This window comes from Triturus cristatus, chromosome 8 (assembly GCF_964204655.1).
Source record: "Triturus cristatus chromosome 8, aTriCri1.1, whole genome shotgun sequence".
Taxonomy (NCBI): domain Eukaryota; kingdom Metazoa; phylum Chordata; class Amphibia; order Caudata; family Salamandridae; genus Triturus; species Triturus cristatus.
The window spans coordinates 719,769,495-719,793,879 of record NC_140591.1 but is presented as its reverse complement, the minus strand read 5'-3'; the positions used below and the strand labels follow the sequence as shown (position 1 = coordinate 719,793,879).

The following is a 24,385-nucleotide window of genomic DNA, read 5'->3' as shown; positions in this document are numbered from 1 at the left end:
GATGTTGAAGTTCTTGATGACCTCCGCTTACGGGTGCACGTAGGCAGATATTACAAAGAAATTTACAGAGCAGTTACATTTTGTTTTTGCCTCCACCATTCACCTGTCTCACCTCACAGTGTTACCACACCCACAGTACAAGATGACCCATTTTACACTTCTCATTGGTGATTGTCTTTTTTCAAAACAGTTTCCCTGCTTATGTTTCTGGTTTAAATCTATGCAATTGCTCAAAACTACACTGGATAGAGATGCCCCTCCTAAACTAACATTCCTGCCGTATCAATTTGTTCCTCATTTTTTCACTAATATTCACTAAGCATTTAAAGAAGATGATATCTTCTGCAAACAACAAGGCCCTCAATGACATGTTTCCGGCAGTGCCGGATGTGAATTCACTGATGATAACAGGCCACAGAACTGACCTATGTGGATCTCTGGATGTTACTCAGTTCCTTACATCCATTTAGCCAGGACCTTTTCCTGCCTGTCACCCAACCTGTCCCTAATTCAGTTACAGAATATTGATCCTACTCAAAGGAGCTCAACTTTCTGAACCCTAAAGATGGCACAATATAATAACTGTTCATAGATACTACAAATTAATGTATGTGACCCACCATCTAATTCTCTGGAGACCCTTCCAAACATCTCAGTCACAATTGCTTTCCTCTGGGGAAACAATAGCGACTCAGTGGGAACTGACACTGAGATGCAAAACTTTAAGCATTCGATTCGCAGGTTCTATCCTGAGCTTAACTGATAGTTAATTGGTTAGTGTATTTAAAATGAGAATGGTGTCTCTCTACAGCTCCTACGGGATCTGCCTTTCCTGGTATTAGCAGACCTACCAATTGTAAAAAGGCCAACACATTAAATCCACATATCTAAAAAATGTATTATGTTGCATCTTAATAGAGATGGAAAGGAATAGCAGGCTGCAACAGATGGTAGCTAGGTGCATCCTTTATTCGATGTCTTTGGAAATGAAAGAACAGTAAAACTCAGTCAGTTGTGATTGTCAGTATGCATATGGAACATGTGTATCCTATCACTGAATTTGGTGTAAAGTTGTCAGCACACACAGTACAGCTCCTCTCTAATGTGGGCAATAATCTCAAACTTTGTAAAGAGCCTGGTGTCTTCTCCCATTAGTTAAACTATGCTGTCATGCAGCATTTGATCTATTATTCTAAGACTATTGTACAATGTATCAGCTTTTAGTGATTCCACAATGATTACCCTTAGGGGCTCAGGCTGACCAGTATGCCTCAGATTTCAGTATGAACATATTTATACTCTGCTGCTTAACAATGTATCAAGGGACTAAGCCTAATTCCCTTCTGGGGAATCTCACTTGGTATATAGTCTCTATGCTGAACAATCCATCCAGGAGTCACTCAGATGTGGAATTCATATCTTTTTAAGATACTCACCGAAGTTTGGACTTGACTGTTCCTATTGGAGCAGGACCATGGCAGATTTGCACATGGCTGGTTCATGTCTGAGGTCCATGTGAGCAAATGAACAATGAACTGGAATGCAGCCTGTTAGAAACTGGGTTTCTGGCTGGCAGAGGTGTGCATCCAGTCCAAGCAGGAACCACAATCCTAGTCAGTTAGGAACACTTTAAATTAACCTGTGCTCACTGTCTGGTAGCTTGGCACACAGCAGTCAGGCTTAACTTAAGAAGCAATGTGTTAACTATTTGTGCTAAACTTCAGACAAGTAACACAGTTAAAACACCACAAAAAGGCTCCACTTCCATTTAGAATAGCTTCTATTTGTACCGACAAAACAGGACCAAAATGACAAAAATACAATAAGTAGAAGCCAGGATAATACATTTTAAAAGAATGAATGTGTTTGTAGTGCTTAGAAAAAGATAGCATGAACCGGAACTATCTGGTCGTGCTTGACCAGGGCAAATCCAAATGTTCAGGCCGACTGCGATGGAGCGCAGGTCAGATACAGGAACCAGCCTTGACCCGCTGAACGTACCTTGGATGTGTCTAGGGCGATGCATGGAGCATAGAAGGCAATATGTCGCTGTTGATCCTGGAGTTATAGGCGATGCGTCAGTTCCGAGCTGTGCTAAGTCGAAGATGCATTGAGAGTCAACATACAATAAACATTGGGGTAATGGGCCGTTGAACTGCTGGGCTGTAGGCAAGGCGAGCAGCACAAAGCGATGCGTTGGCGCTGAGCTGTGCATAGTCGAAGATGCGTCAAAAACAGGGGTGATGCATTGCGCAGTTGGCAATGCTTTGTCCTTGGTTTGGGCAGCAGCAACAATGTGTCAGTGTCTAGGGAAATTCACCAGTTCCGATCGGCGCAACGTTTTTGATGCATGGATTTTCTTACTTGCAGCACTTGGTACTCACTTCCAATGGCCCAGGACTGGACTGGCACCACTTGGCAGAGCAGGACTCACAGCAGACAAAGTCTAGAGCTAGTTGCAGGATGAAGAAAGAAATATTTCATATCCCAGACATTTCAGAATACTGGAGGCAAGACAACAAGCCCTTGACGATACTTTGGTTCAGGGATGTAAGATGCAGGTCCAGTCCTTATCACCAGGCAAGAGGCAGCAGGTAGCAGGTCAACACAGCAAAGCAGTTCAGCTAAGTGGCAGTCCCTCCATCAGCACACCAGTCCTTGTTCCTGGTGGAATGCCCTCAGTTCCAGAATTGCTCTGATGTGCTGGTGTCAGAGGTCCAGTACCTATACCCAGTTGGGCCTTTGAAGTGGGGGAGACTTCAAAGTGCACAGAGTCTCTTTATTTCCTACCCTGTCTCCAAACTAAAAGGGGGGTATGCAGCTCTTTGTATGGGGACAGGACACTGGCCTTTCAAATGTGTCAGCTCCCCCCTCCCATCCTGCTCAGGATGACCCATCAACATGCAGATAGCCACTCAGTCACACCTACCCTTCCTTTGTGTGTGGTTGTCTAGAGGAAATGCAGGAAGCCGTCTGTCACCCACCCTAGAAGTGCAGTCCAGAGACAAGCAGAAGGCACCAAATGGTTACAGAAGGAAAATGCCAACTTTCTAAAAGTGCAAAAGAACAATTGATGGATGGAATGCTAAACCATGTCAAACATTCAGCCCCAGTACAGAGATCTGGGCCTAAATCCATTGTTGTTTTGCTCAACGTGCCATTCCAGCTTGGACCCAGCCATATGTAAATCAGTCTTGACCCTGTTCCCCATAGGAACAGTCCAGCCCGAACAGCCAGGCCAAGTCCTCCCTGGACTGTAAACAAACATCCTGGGGGCGGTTTCAACCAACTGGGGTGGCATGATGAGCAAAAGAACAATGGATTTAACCCAGATCTCTTGACTGGGGTGAATGTTTGATTTGTTCAGCATTCCATCCATCATTTGTTTGCTAAGCAACTTTCTAAAAGTGGCATTTTCAGAATTGCCATTTAAAAAACAACTTTGCCATAAGTTGTGTTTTTAAATTGTGATTCCAGAGACACCTAACTTGTGGCTCCCATCTCTTCCCAATTGGAAGTTACACTTATAAAATATAACAATGCAATCCCAATGTTATTCTATGGGAGAGAAAGGCCTTGCAGTAGTGAAGAACGAATTTAAGGGTAGTTAGTTACCAGGGCATGTAAAACTTAAAAGTACTGCATTTTAAATACACTGCACCAAGCCTCTAGGCTGTCTACAGTCTACCTTAGGGGTGAGCTATATGTAATAAAAAAGGAAGGTTTGGACCTGGCAAGTAGTTTGGCTTGCCAGGCCGACATGGCAGTTTAAAATGCACACACAGGCTCCGCAGTGGCAGGTTTGAGACATACTTAAAGTGCTACTTAAGTGGGTGGCACAATCTATGCTGCAGGTCCAACAGCAGCATTTGATTTACAGGCCCTGGGTACATTTAGAGCACTTTACTAGGGACTTATAAGTAAATCAAATATGCAAATTGTGAATAAACCAATGTTACGATGTTTTAAGTAAAGAGGACATGCACTTTAGTACTGGTTAGCAGTGGCAAACTGCCCAGATTCCTAAAGCCAGCAATAACAAAGTCAGCAAAAACAGGAAATCAGAAGGCACAAAGATGCCAGGTCTAAATCAGCCTATAGTAATTACTAGTGGCTGAGATTATTTCAAGCATTCTATGCATTACTTTTTAGTCTTCCTCAGTGCAATGGCCTAAGTGGAACAGGAATGCCTAGACAGGAGTCCCGTGCTCACTGTGCCGCTGGACTCAAGCTGCACCCTACTGAAGAGGCCCAAATTGCCCAAACCTGTCCTGAGTGTAGCAGTTCGGGCAGGACTGTTCCTACTGGGGCAGGACCAAGGCTGACATGCATATGGCTGGTTCCTATTTGAGGTGGTATGGCAGGCAAAAGAATGATAGACAGGAATGAGATCCAGAGTAAACATCAGTGGCTGAGATTATTTCAAGTATCCCACCAACACTTTTTCATTCCACTATGTGTCGCAGGTATGCTCAGATGTGGATCCAGTGTTGTCTGTGACACCGGACTCAAACTACATCCTACTGAAGAGGCCATAGTAGGTTGAAACCGGTCTGGGCGTAATATTTTCGATTCAGAGGAGACCAAGCCTGGCAGTTTGGGTTGGACTGTTCCTAATACAGCAGGAACAAGGCTGATTTACTCATGGCTAATTCCCATATGAGATGGCAAGAAACACAATGGACAGAAACATGGGCCCAATCCATATTAGCATAGTAGATGCTCTTCATGGGTTGGTCCTCCAACCATGTTTACTCTCTAAGCGGGTCTCTATGAGCTTTGCTCTAAGCAAAATGCTCTGGATCCCAATTAAGAAATGTCTTTTCTTTAAGGCTATTGCTACCGAGCCTTTAGGAAGACAGGGGCCAGCTATCTTTACCTGCTTATTAGGTGTTACTCTCCTGCAAGGTGTCTCAGGTCCTCTGGGACCTTCCTGGCTCATATTCCCAGAGTTAAGACGGTCCACATTGGGAGCAGCTCCTTTAGTTTTTTGGCTCCCAAGTTATGGAACTCTCTTCCTCTCTGTCTTAGGCGATCAGAAACAGAGGCTCTGTTTCCGAAACATCTGAAAACATGGCTTTTTAGATAGGATGTTAGTTCTATCTAGCCTCTCTGTGAACCTCCTTGGGAGTTTCTGACTATGCAGCGCTGGGACACTTCTTTTGAAGTAACTATCACACTTTAAAAGTTGTATTATTATTATTAATATTACTATTATTTTATTCATGGGTTGCTTAGCTGTTTACTGGGTTGGTGCCGGTGCTGCTCCTGCGTAGACTCCATACGTTATTCCACTGATGGCCCCAGGAAACCACATCAATAGCTGTTTCTCCTTTATGATATCAACCACTGGTAAAGACGTTAAGTATCCACACGCACAACTACATCTACTTCATGCATATATGCAGCATTTCACAGCATCGCCCCATAATGTTTAGAGACATCTCCAAACCTTATGCAACACACTCAACACCTCTCATGTAAACTTGTCTACAACCAACACCCTTTTCAACCATGGCCAAAGGGCGCCCAGGGACCCCATCCAAACCAAAGCACTTTGCTACTTGGTCAGGGCTGTAAAGCGTTAAAAAAAATCTACAATACAATGTACATTCACTTAGTCTGGCTGTCTCTCGCACAGGCCCGGCTCACACGCTTTGGTCAATTGCCAACAAATATAACCAGCAATTCACATTCATGTGTGATAGAAGTGAGGCGAGCAGCGGCAGCCTCGGGAGCTGGGCCCAGCTCCTAAACAGAGCTAGCATGCCAACAAAAAAAGATGAAGAAGATTTACAGTTTCTGGCCCTATTAATCTATCATTTTCTTGAATTACATTTCAAAAGAAATCTGTATAGCTAAAGGGTGAACTTGTTATGTTTTTCTTGCATGTCATTTCTTGTGCAAACAAACAACAATGTTCAAAGTGAGTTTGAAAGGCAACTGTTTTTTTTGTTTCCACACGGTAAATTGATTAAATGGGATTAAAAATGTGCTTGAAAATTTATGGATAAGTACAAATGTCCAATTGTCTATTCAATTCCATGCCGAGTGAGTGAAAACATATGTGCCTGTGACAAGCTGCTGTGCGCCATGTTATACTCCTTGTCTGACAGGTTCCATATGCAAACGACTTCAGTGTTGGAGTCCTGATAAATGCCTCATATCCTCCGGCCACAATGGGTAACAAATGCATTCAATGCTGAGAACATTTTTTCAGCACAGGAGCATAATCAGAAGAGGGAAAGTCGGTTCCGTTTCGAGTCGCGGACGAGAACTAATCATTAAATGCACTTTCCTGACATTGCATTGCTACAGCAGTCAAACAGTCTGATGACAATTTTACGGCTGCTTCACACCTATCTAAAACTACTGGAAGATCACAGCTTTCCAGCCTTTTCTGTAGGAAATAAACATGGTGCGAAGCTACCCATCCAAGTCAAATTAGTTTTTGGGCAGATGTTTATACCGATATTATTTTTTCTGTTTTCTTTTACATAGAACATTTAGATCTCCGTTTTAAATGGGGGTCTTGTGTAAAGGAGGTGCGTTTCTTTCGGGCACGCTTCCTGCACCGAAGAATGTCCTTCATACCCATGCGCCTCTGTTTTTTGTTTTTTTTGTTGCATCTATGAAGGAAGAATTTTTACAACAAACTATTGGGAATATTTACAAGCCCCTATCACCACCAAAACGTCACTTTTTTAGTTGTTGTGGCGATAGGTGTTTGCCTTATTCACAAGCCTTGAAAATAAGGGTCCCTTTCACGCTATACTTAGTCGAAAGGGGCGGGCAACGGGTGTTACGGTGTGCGTTTGGCCGCAACACCCATTGATTTTGACGCTGCCCCATATTTACAAGGGTGGAGTAAATATGGGGCAGTGGCAAAATTAAGACCAGGGAAAACCTGGTCTTCTTAAGCTGGCGAAACAAGGAGAAATGTTTAATTTCAGCTCATTTTTGTTGTTTCCACGTGTGCTGCTTGTGCAGCACACACGGAAACAGCAAAACATCATTGATTGTTTGTGTGCAGGAAGGTGCTCCTTCCTGAACCTAAACAACCATAAAAAGAGATTATGTTTTGCAACTTCTATGTGTACTGCACTAAGCAGCACACACAAACGTTACAAAACACCATTTAAAGATTCCTTATGTGCAGGAAGGGACACCTTCCTGCACATAAACAATCATTCATCCCAACACAGACACTCTTGCACTATGGTGCAAGGGTGCCTGCGTTGGCGCTAGGCAGCTAAATTTAGCATCAGTGCAGGGGGAAAAGGAGGGCTGCACCATATGGTTGTACATATGGTGGAGCCCTGCGTTTTAGAAGTGGCAGGGCGCTGCATTAAGCTAAGAAGATTAACGCAGCGCTCCATCACTTTCATTGTTAATATGCCCCGATATACATAGAAACATGGCGGTGTCTTATGTCGTTGGTAGCAGATTAGCTACATAAAGAGGTGGTGAAGGTGACTGATGGGTCAGTGCATCCTATATAATCAAAAACAGAACACTCCAAAGTGTATGGCACCAAAATAGAAAGTGCTTGACTAACTACAGCGCTTGTATTTACTTACTAATAACATTGGGCTCCCATGGAGTAGCACGCTACCTGTCCGCAAATTGCTTCCAAGTCTCGTTCCGAGGGGGGCAGGGGCCCGAAGCGCTATAAAAATCCCCGTATCAGACATATTTAAGACATAAGAGCTTAACACATTGAGCCCAGAAACACACAATTTTGGTCAAGTGCTCAAGCTAGATTTATAATCCAGGTCCACAGGCACTAAAATCTGCAATTTGCCCACTAGAACACGTCTTTTGTAGTATGGGCCTAAAGTTCATAAAAAACAGCTGGCAGAAGTGGTTGCAAGTGGTGCACTGACTTTTAGCAAATGCAGTGTTTTTTTGCATACCTACATATGTTCAAACATGTTGGTTCACAGAGTTCCGATTTGAAGAGTGTCGCTATCTGGCCTACCTCATTAATATACATGTAGTAAGTCATAAATTGCGACCCACTATGAATCGCTGTCTTCACAGGGATGGTGGTCTGTTGGGGTCAGGAGACCATCATTAGATTGCTTTTAAATGAAGCAATTTTTTAATGCAGCCTGCTGTCCATAAAGGAAAAAAGTATGTGTTTAAAAAAAAGTTTCAAAAACTTTTTTACGAGTAAGCAGTGGTCCCGGGAGCCCCTGCCTACTGAAAAAACATATTTGTACCACATTCACAGAGGGAAAAAAGTTCCTAAGGGACCAGTTCCCTTCGCAAATGGGTTACCACCTCATTTGAGGTGTTGGGAACCTATCAATGATTTGCAACCGCAATTGCAGTTGCAAAACTTTGGCACATACCATAAGAAATCACAAATTAGAAGGAATGCCCTAACGTGCACTTTTCAATATGCGATTAGGTATGCACTCGCCAACCTATCTTATGATTCAGTAACAAGTTACTGAATCACAATTTGGGTTTCGATCACACTCAAGAGCTATTTTGCGTTTGTTAAGGCTCCTTTTTAAAGAATTGGAACCTTTGGGACAACAAAATAGCTTTGAACATAAGATCCCAAGTCCTTTCAAAGGTGTGCTGGTCTTCAGGGGAATTTAGAAAGTGGCGCATCAAATACATGTACATTTCTAAAACCTGAAAAGGCATAACAAGTATCTAGTCACCAGATTTGAGGCAGAGGCAGACCACGCTTCCAAGGCTTCTGATCTGCTGACTGCAAATATGCAAATATTTTAAGCAGTGAGGTTTCAAGGAAGCCACATACTTATCAAATAGGTGCCTTCCGACTTCAGCATCGACTGCACTGAGCGGGTCATCCAGAAGGTAGATATCAGAATCTTGGTAGACTGCTCTGAAAAGGGGAAACACAAGGATATGCTTTTGAGTGAGCTACTGGTCAAGAAAAACATCTCCTCTATAGCCGTTTACCTTTGAAAATAACCAACACCGATGACGACATCTGGTACTTTTTCTCATGTTAGGTGACACCTTATACAAAAAACACAGGGGCTTATTTATGAGCCCTTGCGTCATTTTTGCGCTGCTGGTGCGTCACTTTTTGTGACGCACCAGCGCCGTAAAAAATTAGCCTTGTTGCACCATATTTACAAAGTGACGCATCTACCTCGATGCGTCACTTTGTAAACCCCTGCGCCACATTATACCTGCACCAGGTATAATGTATGCAGGGGGGGGCGTTCTGACGCAAGTAAGCCTCGTAAAAGTGACGCAGTGAAATCTATAAGATTTCACTGCGCCACTTGTAGGACGCAAATGTGTCAATATCTTACGCCTGCCTCATGGCAGGCGTAAGACTGACGCAGGCACATTTCACATGGGACTTGCCCATGTGTAATGACCCATTGCTGGAGTTGCGTCACTTTTGTGACACACTCCAGCAACGCGTCATTTTTGCGCCTACAGATAAGACAGAAATACTGAAGTATCTGTAACTCCTTGTGACATGATGCGTCATACTGTAAATATGATGCCTCATTAGTGTCGCAAGGAGGGCGCAATGAAAAGTGACGCATCGCTGTTTTCTCGCAGTGATGCCTCACTTTTAATAACTGAGGCCCACAGAATACAACTCATAAACACAGAGGTAACCCTCTCAATTATTACCACAGCTGATCAAGCCGATACAGTCAACATCACAATAAGAGAAAGCGCTTGTACACTGACATGGAAGAATATGTCTAAAACACATCTCTGTGCAAATTTACTCAACAGCCAAGATGATACCAGTATTCCCATTGGCAGCTCGTAATCATTTTAAGGTGCCAACCAACAATGGTTTGGGCAATAAGCATCGAAATGAAATTGAAAACCTTGATTTGAAAATTCAGGTGGGACTCCAGAACAGAACTACCAAAGTAGACTGTCTTGGGAAAAAGGCAAAGAGGGCGACCAATTCACTTACTGGGATAGTAAATGAATTGCATACCAAAACTTGGTTTTACAACAGAGCATTCCTAAAACATAGACTTCCCAATCCCCAATTTAGTTTCCCATTCATTGGGGCCAGTTGTACAATTTTTGGGAAAAAATTGTGGTCACTTTACCTGGGGTGTAATATAACAATTATAAGTAAAAGAACATCAGACGATGGAAATTCGCTCCCATTTAAAGTTGTGTAGTTGAATTTACTAAAGCTACAGCACTCATTGTTGAAGTATTTAATTTCTGTCTAATCCTTCCATTTTCTTCTGATAGTGCAAACTCTTTGTTAAGTTTGTACCGTAATAGACCAGATCCCCACTTTGAAATCTGTCTATTTGGTGTAATAAATATTTATTACCATTTCTGTGATATGTCCAATGTCCCCACCCTTCTAAAAGCTTCATCATATCTCATAGTTGCAAGTAAGCTAGATAAAGCAGACATCTTTTTTTATATGTAAGCTAAAAGCTAGGTAAATCCTTAACATAAGAGCCTACAAAAAATATCTCATAATACCTATAGTCTTCCTACGTTTGAAGAAGGCTGGTATGATATCAGAAGACAGAATCCTGCATTTCATTAGTGGGGTTTTCACATTGGGGGGCGTGGCCTGGCGCAGATGGAGTGAGCAGCACAGCTCGCGAGCTTCAGTCGGCCGACCGCCATGAAGCACCATCCCGACGCCCTAAACGGGACAAGAACCCCTACAGCGCACCCCGGCAGCCACGATAAAGGTAAGGTGCGTCCCAGAGATGAAGGGAGCCCGTCCTGCCGACTGATAGCAGGGAAGTTGATATTTTGGAACGCGGCTGGGAAACGAATCAAGATGGCGGTGCCCATAACGCAGTGACGGAGTCGGGACGAACGCCGGACTGCTTGCGTAGCTCTGACTTGGGGGAAGGAGGCCTGGAGTACATCTCCCCTCGGCCCATGCGCGAGGGTCGGGAGACCCCCTGAAGTGGACCCAGAGGATTGGGGCGGAGGAGGATGCGGAGCTGCGGAGGGTCCCACGTGGCAGGCCAGAGAGCCATGTCGGGCCGTCACCGCACACACGGTGACCGGAGCAGCAGAGACACTCAAATTACCCGGGTGAGTGCTGCAAAGGCCCCGTGAAGCGAATAGACCACAACGGCACTGAAGTGGCCGGCAGGGATAGAGGCTGGAACTGGGTAAGCAGGCAGCAGAGAAGGCCCAGCGCCAGGTGAGAGAGCCTGAGGCCGGAGACCCCGATCAAGTGGTGAAAAGGCCCCCATGCCCTGCAAGCCAGGAGGCCCCGGGGGAGAGAGGGGGTTTAAGCGGAGGGGCCTAAGGGAAGAACCCAGAACTTTAGCGAAGATCTGATGCCGGGGGAGTGAAAGGACAATAAAGCCTCCCTAGACAAGCGTTGAGTGGCTACTCGAACACTGGGGCCTGCCACACAGCGCAGAGGACTGATAGCACTAATGAGGGGACCCAACACGAGCGAGTAGGTCTGGTAACGCTATTGAGGCCGGAGAGAGGGCTCAAGAACTGTCAGTACAGGGGCCTAACTCATAGAGCGGCAGAGAGATTCCCCCATTGCACCCAGCCTGGGGGAGCACATCAGGAGTGGGCCCTTCAGTCTGAGGCCTGGACATCTGTGGCAATATGAAGCAGAATAGAGCGGCGCACTTGGCAAGAGCGCGGTGAGATCCAGAGCCCCCTGGCAGGCCTAGAGGTGGGTTAAACCAGACTCATACCGAGCACACAATAGCACCAGAGTGGGCTGCGCAAAAACAGCGGGAAATCCTAGAAGAGGCCAACATGGCTAATCTGAGCCCGAGTGGAGGGGCACGCTGGGCTGAAGAGCGCCTGCCAAAAGAGATGACTCCACGGACGACGAGGGCAGCCTGCAGCGTCCCATGAGTACACACAATGCCAGAAGTGCCACAGAGTGAGAAGACACCATGGGGACGGTCCCCACAAAGTAGGACAGAGAAGAGGCCCTGGCAGGTAAACCAACGGAAGAGAGGGGGAAGACCCCAGCGCAGATCGAGCACCTCGGAGACCCCACGCTGCAAGACATCTTGCAGGCTATTACCTCCTCCAGTGAGCGCCTGGAAACCAAAATCGACTCGCTAAGCCTGGACATGGGTCTGCTCAGAGAAGACCATAAAAAGTTAGCGGACTGGGTCAAGATAAATGAGGGCCAACTAGCTGAAACTCTGCTGGACATAGCAATAATGAAGCAGCGAATGTCAGGGCTCGAGACGAAGGTGGGCACACTGGTTGGCAGGGTCGAAGACGCCGAGAATAGGTCCTGCTGAAGCAACCTCAAAATTATAGGCCTGCCGGAAAAAATTGAAGGCTGCAGCATGATAGACTACCTGGAAAAATGGCTTCAGGAGAAAGTAACGCCGGATGGCCTATCGAACTTCTTTGCCCTAGAGCGGCGCATCGAGTCCCTGCAAAACCACCTGTACCGGAAGCGCCGCCGCGGGTGGTGATAGCAAAGCTCCTCCATTACAGGGACAGGGATCACATCCTTACCCAGGCGCGCCTCAGAAGAGATATAGCAGTGGACAACTCAGTGGTGCGAATCTTCCCAGATTCCTCTCGAGAAGTGCAAAGGTAGAGAGGGTCCGATCGGGAAGTGAAGCAGGGACTGCAACAACTGAACTACAAATACATGACTCAGTACCCGGCTGCTTTGCGAGTCACAACAGAAAGTGGCACAAAGTTCTTTAGAACCTCGCAGGAGGCATCATATTGGCTGGAACAACACGAAGGGGCAGAGCCACTGCGGGGCCCGGAGAGGAGAAGACGACAAGAGAATTGCTCCAGGGGGCCGACGGACCGCAAGCGAGACTCTAGCACCTACTCAGGAGGAGGCGCAGCTTGAGCACCAAAACGCAATGCAAGTTGTAGCACTGTTCAGCAGCAAAGCGAGAAGCCATGTGCCCCTGAGGGCACTGAGACTGCAGCGGGATCTGGCTCAGAGCATCGATCCAGCTACTCTAAAGCTTCCAGACGTAACTCCACAGACGGCGGATGACATCACCTAGCCGAAGAGAGCAGAGAGCTACTGAGAACAGGTTTGGAGTAAACACTGGACACACTTGACCCAGCAATGAGGTACAGGGGCTGATGGAGGGGAGGTGCTGCAGGGGATTACTGAGACAAAGGAAAGGGATGGCTGCTGCAGAGACTGGGAGAGCAGCAGACAAGCGGCCTTCCCCCCCTTGCGATTGACTGATCGAATTACAAACAGTCACTTACAGACTTATCATTTTAGTTTGAATAGGGGGTGTTTTCCTGCTTATCCTGGGGAGTGGGAGTTGGGGGAAATGTTTAATGTTGGCATGGGGGACACCTTGAGTTGCAGCACACAGAGAACCATGTGGGATCCAGTGGGGAGCGCAAGCAGGTGGCACAGCATAAAGAGGGAGGCGGTCTGGGCATAGTAACACCTTCTAATGGCTGACAAGCAACAGTACACATGCATGACTTGGAATATCAGAGGCATACTGAGTCGAAACGCCACAAGATCCTCTCATACATCTGGAGGCAGAGAGCCCAGATAGCTCTATTACAAGAAACGCACCTAACACAGAAAGAAGGGCAAGCCCTAAAGAGACGGTGGAGGGGCCAGCTCTTTTACACTACATACTCGACATATGCACAGGGGTTCTAATTTGGATCCAAGTGAGGGTTCCATTCCAGCTGGCAAGCTCACCGATAGATCTGGAGGGCCGATATATAGCCATAAAGGAGCAACTAGAGGGTTGAGAGATCCGTACAATTATTTTTTATGCCCCCAATGTAGAACAACCGTCCTTCTTTGCGAGACTGTGCCACAGCTTAACGCAATACCTGACGGGCACTACCCTAATGGGGGGGGGGCCTTTAACTGTGTGGAAAATACACTTCTAGACAGATCACACTCTCCACTGCGAAACTCCCAAGCAGCGAGCGCCTCACATGAATTCACTACCTTGAGACAGAGCTCGGGATTGATAGATGCCTGGAGGAACCTGCACCCCGAAAATAGGGACTACTCCTACTTCTCAGTGGTTCATGAAGGGCATGCGCGACTAGATGCCTTCTTATGCTCAGGAGACGCTCAGCGCCACGTTATTGCCGCTGAATACATTGCATGTACGATATCGGATCATAACCCACTAGTTCTATCCTTGACATGGATGCACCTTGTAACAGCGATCCCTACGTGGAGGCTCCGCCCAGACACCCTGGAGGACCAGGTCTTCCAGAAAGAGATTAGGGGGGAAATAGCGCACTACTTCGAGGTCAATGCGGGGACGGCCTCTTCACCGAACGCAGAGTGGGACGCCTTCAAAGATGTCCTGAGGGGTCAATGTATAATGCGTACCACAGCAGTCAGGCGTGATCCTGGGAGAAATAGAGGGGGCAGAGACAACCCTTAGAGGGTTGGAATGCAGAAGGCCGGAGCACCCGGAGCTTCAGCAGGGACTCTTAGAGGCCAAGGAGGAAGTGCTGAAGCAGACAGAGAGGCTTAGATGCTTCGACTACACCAAATACCTGAGCGGGACAAATCGTGATCGCTCTTGGCATGGCTGACGAACCCGGTGAGCAGGGGTCCACCCCTGGTGGAAATAGAAGATGAGATGGGGTCAGACACTACACACAGGTGAAAATCAACAAAGTCTTTGCTCGTTACTATTCGAAGCTATACAGAAGGTCGCGAGAAGGCGAACCCACAGACCAATGGTTGGCGGCAGATTGCGACCCGGAAAGGGAACAATACCCGGCCACGCCAGAGGCCACAACCCTGGCAAAAGTCCTGCTACGTGCGCGTCTGAACACGTCCGAAGACACAATGGAAACTAGGGTGGGTGTGTGTTGCTGGTCTAGATACCTGAGATGAGCGGGCACTAAGACCCCCTATTCCCCAAACATACCTATCACAATGCGAACAGAGGGAACACTGGGCAGGGCTAAAGGACCGCGAAGAGGCAGGACTGAAAGTGATCTGTACCAAGACTCTGCACTGCTACCATTTGCGGTACAAAAGGGGGTGGTGATGGACAGAGCATCAGAACCAATCAAACACTCACACCCAGTCAACAGATCTGGGTTTAATCCATCACCGTTCTTTAGCCCACTCTGCCACCCCAGTTCAGACATGGCCATATGCAAATCAGTCCGACCCTGTGCCTCATGGGAACAGTCCAGCCCGAACTGCCAAACCATGCCTTCCCTGGACCGGAAACAAGCTTCCTAGGAACGGTTTCTGGCATTTCAGCCGTCTTCAGCCAAGCTTGCTTGAATCCAGTGGCAAAGTGAGCAAGGGACTCAACGTCTGAGCATACCCTGCCAACTTATGGCGAACAAAGCGGTACAAAAGGGGGTGGGGATGGACGGGGCATCAGAACCAATCAAACACTCACACCCAGTCAACTTATCTGGGTTTAATCCATCACCGTTCTTTATCCCACTCTGCCACCCCAGTTCAGACATGGCCATATGCAAATCAGTCCGACCCTGTGCCTCATGGGAACAGTCATGCCCGAACTGCCAAACCATGCCTTCCCTGGACCGGAAACAAGCTTCCTAGAACCGGGTTCTGGCATTTCAGCCGTCTTGTGTGTTTTGCTGTTCGCCCTATGTGGGAAGGGTATGCCCAGACGTGGGTCCCGTGCTCACTACGCCACTGGAGTCAAGCTATCCTGGCTGAAGAGGGGTGAAACCCCGAAACCGGTCCTAGGATGCTTGATTCCGGTCCAGGGAAGACATGGCTTGGCAGTTCGGGCTGGACTGTTCCCATGAGGCACAGGGTCAAGACTGATTTGCATATGAACATGTCTGAACTGGGGTGGCGTGGTGAGCAAAATCACGATGGATTAAACCCAGATCTGTGACTGGGGGTGAATGCTTTGCCATTGTGCAACATTCCGTCCATCATCTTGTGTGTTTTGCTGTTCGCCCTATGTGGGAAAGGTATGCCCAGACGTGGGTCCCGTGCTCACTACGCCACTGGTGTCAAGCTATCCTGGCTGAAGAGGGGTGAAACCCCGAAACCGGTCCTAGGATGCTTGATTCCGGTCCAGGGAAGACATGGCTTGGCAGTTCGGGCTGGACTGTTCCCATGAGGCACAGGGTCAAGACTGATTTGCATATGGCCATGTCTGAACTGGGGTGGCGTGGTGAGCAAAATAACAATGGATTAAACCCACATCTGTGACTGGGGGTAAATGATTTGCCATTGTGCAACATTCCGTCCATCATCTTGTGTGTTTTGCTGTTCGCCATATGTGGGAAGGGTATGCCCGACGTGGGTCCCGTGCTCACTACACCACTGGAGTCAAACTATCCTGGCTGAAGAGGGGTGAAACCCTAAAACCGGTCCTAGGATGCTTGATTCCGATCCAGGGAAGACATGGCTTGGCAGTTCGGGCTGGACTGTTCCCATGAGGTACAGGGTCAAGACTGATTTGCATATGGCCATGTCTGAACTGGGGTGGCGTGGTGATCAAAATAACGATGGATTAAACCTAGATCTGTGACTGGGGGTGAATGTTTTGCCATTGTGCAACATTCCGTCCATCATCTTGTGTGTTTTGCTGTTCGCCCTATGTGGGTATGGTATGCCCAGACGTGGGTCCTGTGCTCACTACGTCACTGGAGTCAAGCTATCCTGGCTGAAGAGGGGTGAAACCCCGAAACCGTTCCTAGGATGCTTGATTTCGGTCCAGGGAAGACATGGCTTGGCAGTTCGGGCTGAACTGGTCCCATGAGGCACAGGGTCAAGACTGATTTGCATATGACCATGTCTGAACAGGGGTGGCGTGGTGAGCAAAATAACGATGGATTAAACCCAGATCTGTGACTGGGGGTGAATGTTTTGCCATTGTGCAACATTCCGTCCATCATCTTGTGTGTTTTGCTGTTCGTCCTATGTGGGAAGGGTATGCCCAGACGTGGGTCCCGTGCTCACTACGCCACTGGAGTCAAGCTATCCTGGCTGAAAAGGGGTGAAACCCCGAAACCGGTCCTAGGATGCTTGATTCCGGTCCAGGGAAGACATGGCTTGGCAGTTCGGGCTGGACTGTTCCCATGAGGCACAGGGTCAAGACTGGTTTGCATATGGCCATGTCTGAACTGGGGTGGCGTGGTGAGCAAAATAACGATGTATTAAACCCAGATCTGTGATTGGGGGTGAATGTTTTGCCATTGTGCAACATTCCGTCCATCATCTTGTGTGTTTTACCATTTGAAGAGTTACAAACCGCATATGACTTTCCGGGAGGTCACTTCCTTAAGCATGGGGCCCTCACTCGAAGCATTAGAAAGCACTGGGATGTGGGAGATATGGAGCCACAGGAGCTAGCAGGGTGCAGATATGTTGCACTATCAGCGGGGAGGATTAAGAGAGCGTCCTGCCTATACAAGGCAATGATGCACAACATGCAAAAGCCGCTAGAGCGCCTGCGATTACAGTGGGAAGAGGACCTGGGTAAGCAGATACCGGAGGTAGAGTGGGATAAGAGCCCCGAACCCCAAAAGCATCCAGAAATGCTACATTTAAATTAATTAATATCTCTGTACTGCCTAGAGCGTACCTCACGCCGTCCTGAATTAGGAGATACTTCAGTACGGACACGGCAGCGTGCCCAAGATGTGGGGAAAGGGAGGCACACATACTCCACATATTTTGGAGTTGCCCCACGCTACAATCCTTTTGGGCGGAGATAAGACAAGTGGTAGGCAACCTCATCGATAAAGAGCTTCCGCATACCCCAGAGCACTTCCTGCTAGCGTGGTTCCCCCATACGGCCAAAAACAAAACAACTGGAAAGTACCAGGATAATGTCCTGGCCAAGAGAGAGATAGCCATGAATTGGAAAGCAATGGGAGGGCCACGGATTGTTTCCTGGAAAAAAAGAGCTTGAGAAGTGGGCAGAAGCAGAAGGTAGACTATTGCTCAGGGAAGCCAGCCTAGGGAAAAGCAAAATAGACCGGGCCAGAGCGTGGGAAGGACTAGTGATCAAACTGACGGCGAGCAGGCAGGATAATAATAGCGTGGGAAGCACCCCGCGGCCGGTGGAGCCAGGGCAGGAGAGCGGATGAAATGAACACTTAAACTAGGGACGGCTGACACCGCAGCACATGGAGCTCAGAAGCCCGACCCACGAGAACCCAACAGTACACAGAGGTAGTAAAATGTCCACTTAAGAGCAACTCAAGGGGGGACTGTTTTGTTAACAGGGGATGTTAAGATAAGTAGGCCAGAGAATAATGACTATGTGCATTATGTGCAATATTTGCTAGATATGACGTGAAGAATGTTTATGTATATGGATGATGTCTTGAAAAATAGTGGGGTTTTTGCATCGAAGGATGGAATCTGAATATATTGTGGAATACTGATCTTTGATTACTCAGAGCCATTAAGGACCTGAATCTAAGGTTCTTGGAATCTTCGGAGGTTTAATGAAGCTAAGTAAGTCTGGGATTTTCAAGTCATAAAGCATTTTTAATAAGAGAACATTACAAAAGCTAGTAAATCTGCAGATACCCACCGAACTTGCATAACTATATGATAGAGACAGAGATAATAAAGAGCTAACCCCCCTATTTTTACATGGCAACTTCAAATCTTAACTTTAATTCAGAAGTGCTTGTTAGCTCAAATAAGACATGTGAGAATCCCGTCAATTTGGTAAAAATGCATTAGATAGAAAACGTGGCATGGGTGGACATAAAGAAACAAAAAGCGAAGCATTGACATTTTAATTTAGGATATTCAGCCTATAATTGTAAGAAACAGATTATCATTCTTTTGAAAATATTTGAACGCTTACTAACTAAAGGAGCATAATTGGGATCAATTAAGGCGTGGAGATCTTCTGAAGATTTAACCCCCATATAGCCGTTATGTATTGTAATGAGTGCTCAGACCTGGTGGTAGTATTTCTTTTGAGGTAATTAAAAGTAAAACTTCGCTATTGGATTCATTTATTCTGTATCCAGTTAAATTTGTGAACGTCGTAACTGCCTTAAAAGCTGGGTTTATAGTATTTGAATAGGCCTTGCAAAGTAATTGTTAAGTCTCAATCAAATTTGTAAAATAATAGACAGAAAAATAAAGCAGCATTGAAATGACTTACGTTGAAAAGTCCTTGTCTGATCCTGTTACAAGTAGCTAATTTAGTAAGTAGAAATGAAAAACATTAAAATGGTCCTGGTGGGTACCAAAGGTCTTCAGTTCCTCTTCTGCCAACCAAAGGGAGTGAGTGATACAGGTAAATACCTAAGTATTGTTTTTCACCACAAGTGATCCTGAACATGGTCAGGATTGAGAAAGTGAGATCACATCACCCATGTCACAGAACTTTTTAAACTGAACTTCCTCACCACTGTATTTCTTCCGAGGACCACTGGCATCACAGAAGATATTTCAGCAGCTCACCAGTTTAGATGTCAGTCCCAGGTGCTATGATGCATTGATAACCACAAACAACAGTGGGTGACTATATCAAACCTAACACAGGACAGGCACCATGTGGCACTCCTCCCACCGGTACGTGGTGCTTCAGCCACACAGGCCAGTAAAATGACTATTTTGCAATTACTAGTAAACACATTCCAATAGGGTGCACTGGTATCAGCGATACCAGTTCACACATCATGCATATGCATGCTAATTGAGCCTGTTTAACACGTTTCCCCATGGTGAGTGTACGAGAGTAGGATCTGCTTCACATGTTTACCCCCACTTTTTGCTGGTGTTTCACTGTTTTTCGACTTTAGTTTGCCTGGGATCCTGCTATTCAGGGCCCCAGCCTAGCTGCTTCCTCTCTAAATTGATTGCGAGTGGGGATGACATCCATAAATGGATAACTGCACTGGAAAGGACCTGCAAAGTTCAAAGGGCACCCCAGGAGCAGTGGGCAGCAATCTTATGGCTCTCCTTTGCAGACAAAGGTAGAGATAAGCTCCTCACTTTTAGAGAGGAGGAGGCAGATGATTATAGCAGTCCGAAGAGTGCCTTGATTGAAGGGTTTTGCCTAACCACTGGGCAATACAGGTTAAAGTTCAGGGATACCCAAAAGGCACAGAATCAAGGCTGGGTAGACTTTGTAGATTGTGCTACTAAGACTCTGGAAGGTTGGTTACTTGGCAGCAAAGTACATGACTTCCAAGGATTGTACAATTTGATTATGAGGGAGCAGATCCTTAATAACTGCCAAAATCAGCTGTTGCACCAGTACCTGGTGGACTCAGATCTAACCTCTCCCCAAGAATTGGGAAAGAAGACAGACAAGTGGGTCACAACCAGGGTGAGGCAGAAGGTGCAGAACCAAGGTGGTGAACCCAAGAAGCGAGATCCTAAAAACTCTGACAAGGGTGGGGAGAAGGGTAAAGACCAGAAGTCTTCACAAGGCCCCCAAAATTCTTCTTCAGGTGGGGATTCACAGACTAACAAGGGAAAAGGCCAAAAGAAACCATGGTGCAAAATCTGTAAGCAGAAACCTCACTGGACCAGTGACTGCACCAAGTCCAAACAATCTACTCCAGCCACCATTGCCCCTAAGGCAACTGTTCCCCCTAGTACAGCTACAATTGGTGGTGGTAGTGTTCAGAATAAGTGTGTAGTAGGATTGACCCTGGGTTCTGAGATGGACTCTGGCCTAGTCAGAGTTCCAACTCAGGCTGTTATAGTCTGTGATGGAGGCATGGATATGTCCTACTTTGTGAGTCCCAGTAACTTGGGCAAATACAGACAACAGCCTTTAATAAATGGAAAAGAGGCTTTGGCATTCAGGGACACAGGAGCAAGTGTCACAATGGTGACAAAAGATCTTGTGGATCCTGGGCAGATTATATTTGGTGAAATGTACCAAGTTACCAATGCTAGCAATGTCAGAACAGACCATTCTCTGGCAGTTGTTAACTTCTCCTGGGGAGGGGTAACTGGCCTTAAGAAGGTTGTGGTAAGTGCAGACCTACCAGTACGGTGCTTGCTTGGCAAGGATCTAGAAACTTCAGCTTGGGCTGAAGTGGAGCTCAGGACACATGCAGAAATGTTAGGTATCCCTGCTCATGTCTTTGCTGTGACTAGGTCACAGGCCAAAATGTCCAACACTGGACAGGCCCTGGATTCTGGAATAACGGACCAGGTGCCTCCCAAGAGGAGAAGCAGTAGGGTTAAGAAAATGCCTTCCCACCTGACTTAGAGTGCAGATCAGTCTCCTCAGGGAGATGATCTTGAGCCTGAAGAAGGAAGTGTCCCAGAGGAGCTTGAACCTGGCCAGGTTGAGTTCTTGGGGACAAGGGGCCCTTCCAGGTCTGATCTGAGCCAGTAGCAGAAAACCTGCCCCTCTCTTGAACCCCTCAGAAAGCAAGCTGCTGATGAGGCTGCTGAAAATGCTTGTGGCACCCATAAGATATATTGGGATGATGGACTCCTTTACTCAGAGAGCAGAGAATCCAAGCCTGGTGCATCCAGGAGGTTGGTTATACCTCTGAAGTTTAGGGGCTTCCTATTGACACTAGCCCATGATATTCCCATAGCAGGACACCTGGGCCAGAACAAGACTTGGGACCGAATTGTCCCTCACCTTCACTGGCCCCACATGTCTGAAGACACTGAGGAGTTTTGTCGCTCCTGTGTGACCTGCCAAGCCAGTGGCAAGGCAGGTGGAACCACAAAGGCCCCCCTGATACCACTACCTGTGGTGGGGTTCCCTTTGACATTGTTGGTCCCATGGATCCTCAAACAGCATCTGGGCACAGATGTATCCTGGTGGTGGTGGACCATGCCACTAGGTACCCAGAGGCAATCCCACTTAGGACCACTACAGCACCTGTGGTGGCAAGAGCCCTCTTGAGTGTATTCTCAAGAGTGGGCTTTCCGAAGGAGGTAGTATCTGACAGAGATGCAAACTTTATGCCAAGTTACTTAACTGCTATGTGGAAGGAGTGTGGAGTGAATTACAAATTCACCACACCCTATCACCCACAATGCAATGGTTTAGTTGAAAGATTCAACAAAATCTTAAAGGGCATGATCAACGGTCCCCCTGAAAATCTTAGGCGCAGATGGGACATCCTTTTGCCCTGCCTTTTGTTTGCCTACAGGGAGGTGCCACAAAAGGGGGTTGGTTACAGCCCTTTTGAACTTTTGTTTGGCCATCCTGTTAGGGCTCCTTTGTGTCTGGTGAAGGAGGGATAGGAGTTACCTCTCAAACCCCCTAAACAGGACATAGTGGACTATGTACTTGGTCTCCGCTCCAGGATGGCTGAGTATATGAAAAAGGCAACCAAAAACCTTGAGTCTAGCCAGGAATTACAAAAGGCCTGGCATGACCAAAAGGCTGTACTGAATGTTTACCAGCCAGGACAGAAAGTGTGGGTGTTGGAGCCTGTGGCCCCAGCAGCCCTCCAGGACAAATGGAGTGCCCCCCATGCAATTGTTGAACAGAAAGGGGAGGTCACCTACTTGGTAGACCTTGGAACCCCTAGGAGTCCCCACAGGGTACTTCATGTCAACAGACTTAAACCATATGTTGACAGGACAGACATGGGTGTGCTCATGGCTACTGATGAAGGACAGGAGGAAGAGAGTGACCCACTCCCTGACCTGCTTTCTCAGAACCCTGATGATGGGTCAGTTGATGGTGTAGCCTTGGCAGACAGTCTCACTGTCCAGCAACAAACTGACTGCAGAAAACTTCTCAGCCAGTTCAGACATTTGTTTTCTCTGACTCCAAGTCTGACTACCGGGTGCACTCATGAAGTGGACCCTGGGGACAGTCTGCCTGTGAAGAATAAGATCTACAGGCAACCTGACCATGTCAGGGACTGTATAAGGACAGAAGTCCAAAAGATGTTGCATTTGGAGTTATTGAACCCTCAGATAGCCCTTGGGCTAGTCCAGTAGTCCTGGTACCTACACCTCACGCCAAAGATGGCAAGAGAGAGATGAGGTTTTGTGTGGATTACAGGGGTCTCTATGCAGTCACTAGGACTGATGCCCATCCCATTCCCAGGACAGATGAGCTAATAGATACTTTGGCCTCAGCCAAGATTCTAAGCACATTTGACCTGACAGCTGGCTACTGGCAGATCAGCCTAGCTCATGATGCACAGCCAAAGACAGCATTTTCTACCCCTAGTGGGCACTATCAATTTGCAGTAATGCCCTTTTGGTTTGAAGAATGCACCTGCCACTTTCCAAAGGTTGGTGAATCAAGTCCTTACAGGCCTGGAAGACTATAGTGCAGCATATCTAGATGATATTGATGTCTTTAGCTCCACCCGGGAGGATCACCTGGTCCACCTGAGGAATGATTTGGTGGCCCTGCAAAAAGCAGGCCTGACTTTCAAGGCTACTAAGTGCCAGATAGGGCAGAGTCGGGTTGTGTACCTGGGCCACCTTGTAGGTGGAGGCCAGGTTCAACCATTGCAGAGCAAAATCCAGACCATAATGGACTGGGTTGCTCCCACTACCCAGACTCAGGTGAGAGCCTTCTTAGGCCTGACTGGGCATTATAGAAGATTTGACAAGGGGTATGGATCAATAGTGACACCCCTGAATGACCTAACCTCTAAGAAAATCCCCAAAAAGGTTCAGTGGACACTTAGCTGTCAAAATGCATTTGATGACCTGAAGCAGGCCATGTGCACTGCTCCCATTCTGCAAAGTCCTGACTACTCCAAAAAGTTATTTGTTTAAACAGATGCATCTGAGTTTGGGATAGGGGCTGTACTGTCACAGTTGAATGACGAAGGTCAGGATAAACCAGTAGCTTTTATAAGCAGAAGTTTACCCCCAGAGAGAAACGTTGGTCAGCCATTGAGAGGGAGGCCTTTGCGGTGGTTTGGGCTCTGAAGAAGTTGAGGCCATACTTGTTTGGTACTCACTTCATTGTTCAGACAGACCATAAGCCCCTCTTATGGCTAAAACAAATGAGGGGTGAAAAAACAAAACTTCTCAGGTGGTCCATTTCCCTACAGGGGATGGACTGCACAGTGGAACATAGACCTGGGAGTAACCATGCCAATGCAGATGGACTCTCCAGATATTTCCACTTAGAACATGAAGACTTAACTGGTCAAGGATAGTTTAATGTCCCTGCTTTTTGGGGGGTTGTGTAGGAGAGTAGGATCTGCTTCACATGTTTACCCCCACTTGTTGCTGGTGTTTCACTGTTTTTCGACGTTAGTCTGCCTGGGACCCCGCTATTCAGGGCCAAAGCCTAGCTGCTTCCTCTCTAAATTGATTACAAGTACTTTGGGTATACTCCAGATTGGATTCTGGGGTCCACTTGTGAGTCCCTAGTATATGGTATACTATGTACCCAGGGCATAGGTACCCCAGAGGCCTACCAGGGGCTGAAGCATGTATTGTGCCACCCCTGGAAAGCCATGCAAAATGACACCACAGGTCTGCTACTGCAGCCTGGGTAAGGTGGTACATGCACCC

At 47.0% G+C, this 24,385-nt stretch overlaps 1 protein-coding gene across 1 annotated transcript in view; it reads right to left on the bottom strand.

Moving 5' to 3' along the window:
• The window catches only part of ABCC4 (ATP binding cassette subfamily C member 4 (PEL blood group)), a 1,516,984-nt gene that overhangs the window by 913,572 nt on the left and 579,027 nt on the right, over positions 1 to 24,385 (bottom strand). The window contains exon 13 of the mRNA XM_085622127.1: positions 8,780 to 8,866. Within this exon, the coding sequence (XP_085478253.1) occupies positions 8,780 to 8,866 (87 nt within the window). The remainder of the gene's footprint in view (positions 1 to 8,779; positions 8,867 to 24,385) is intronic.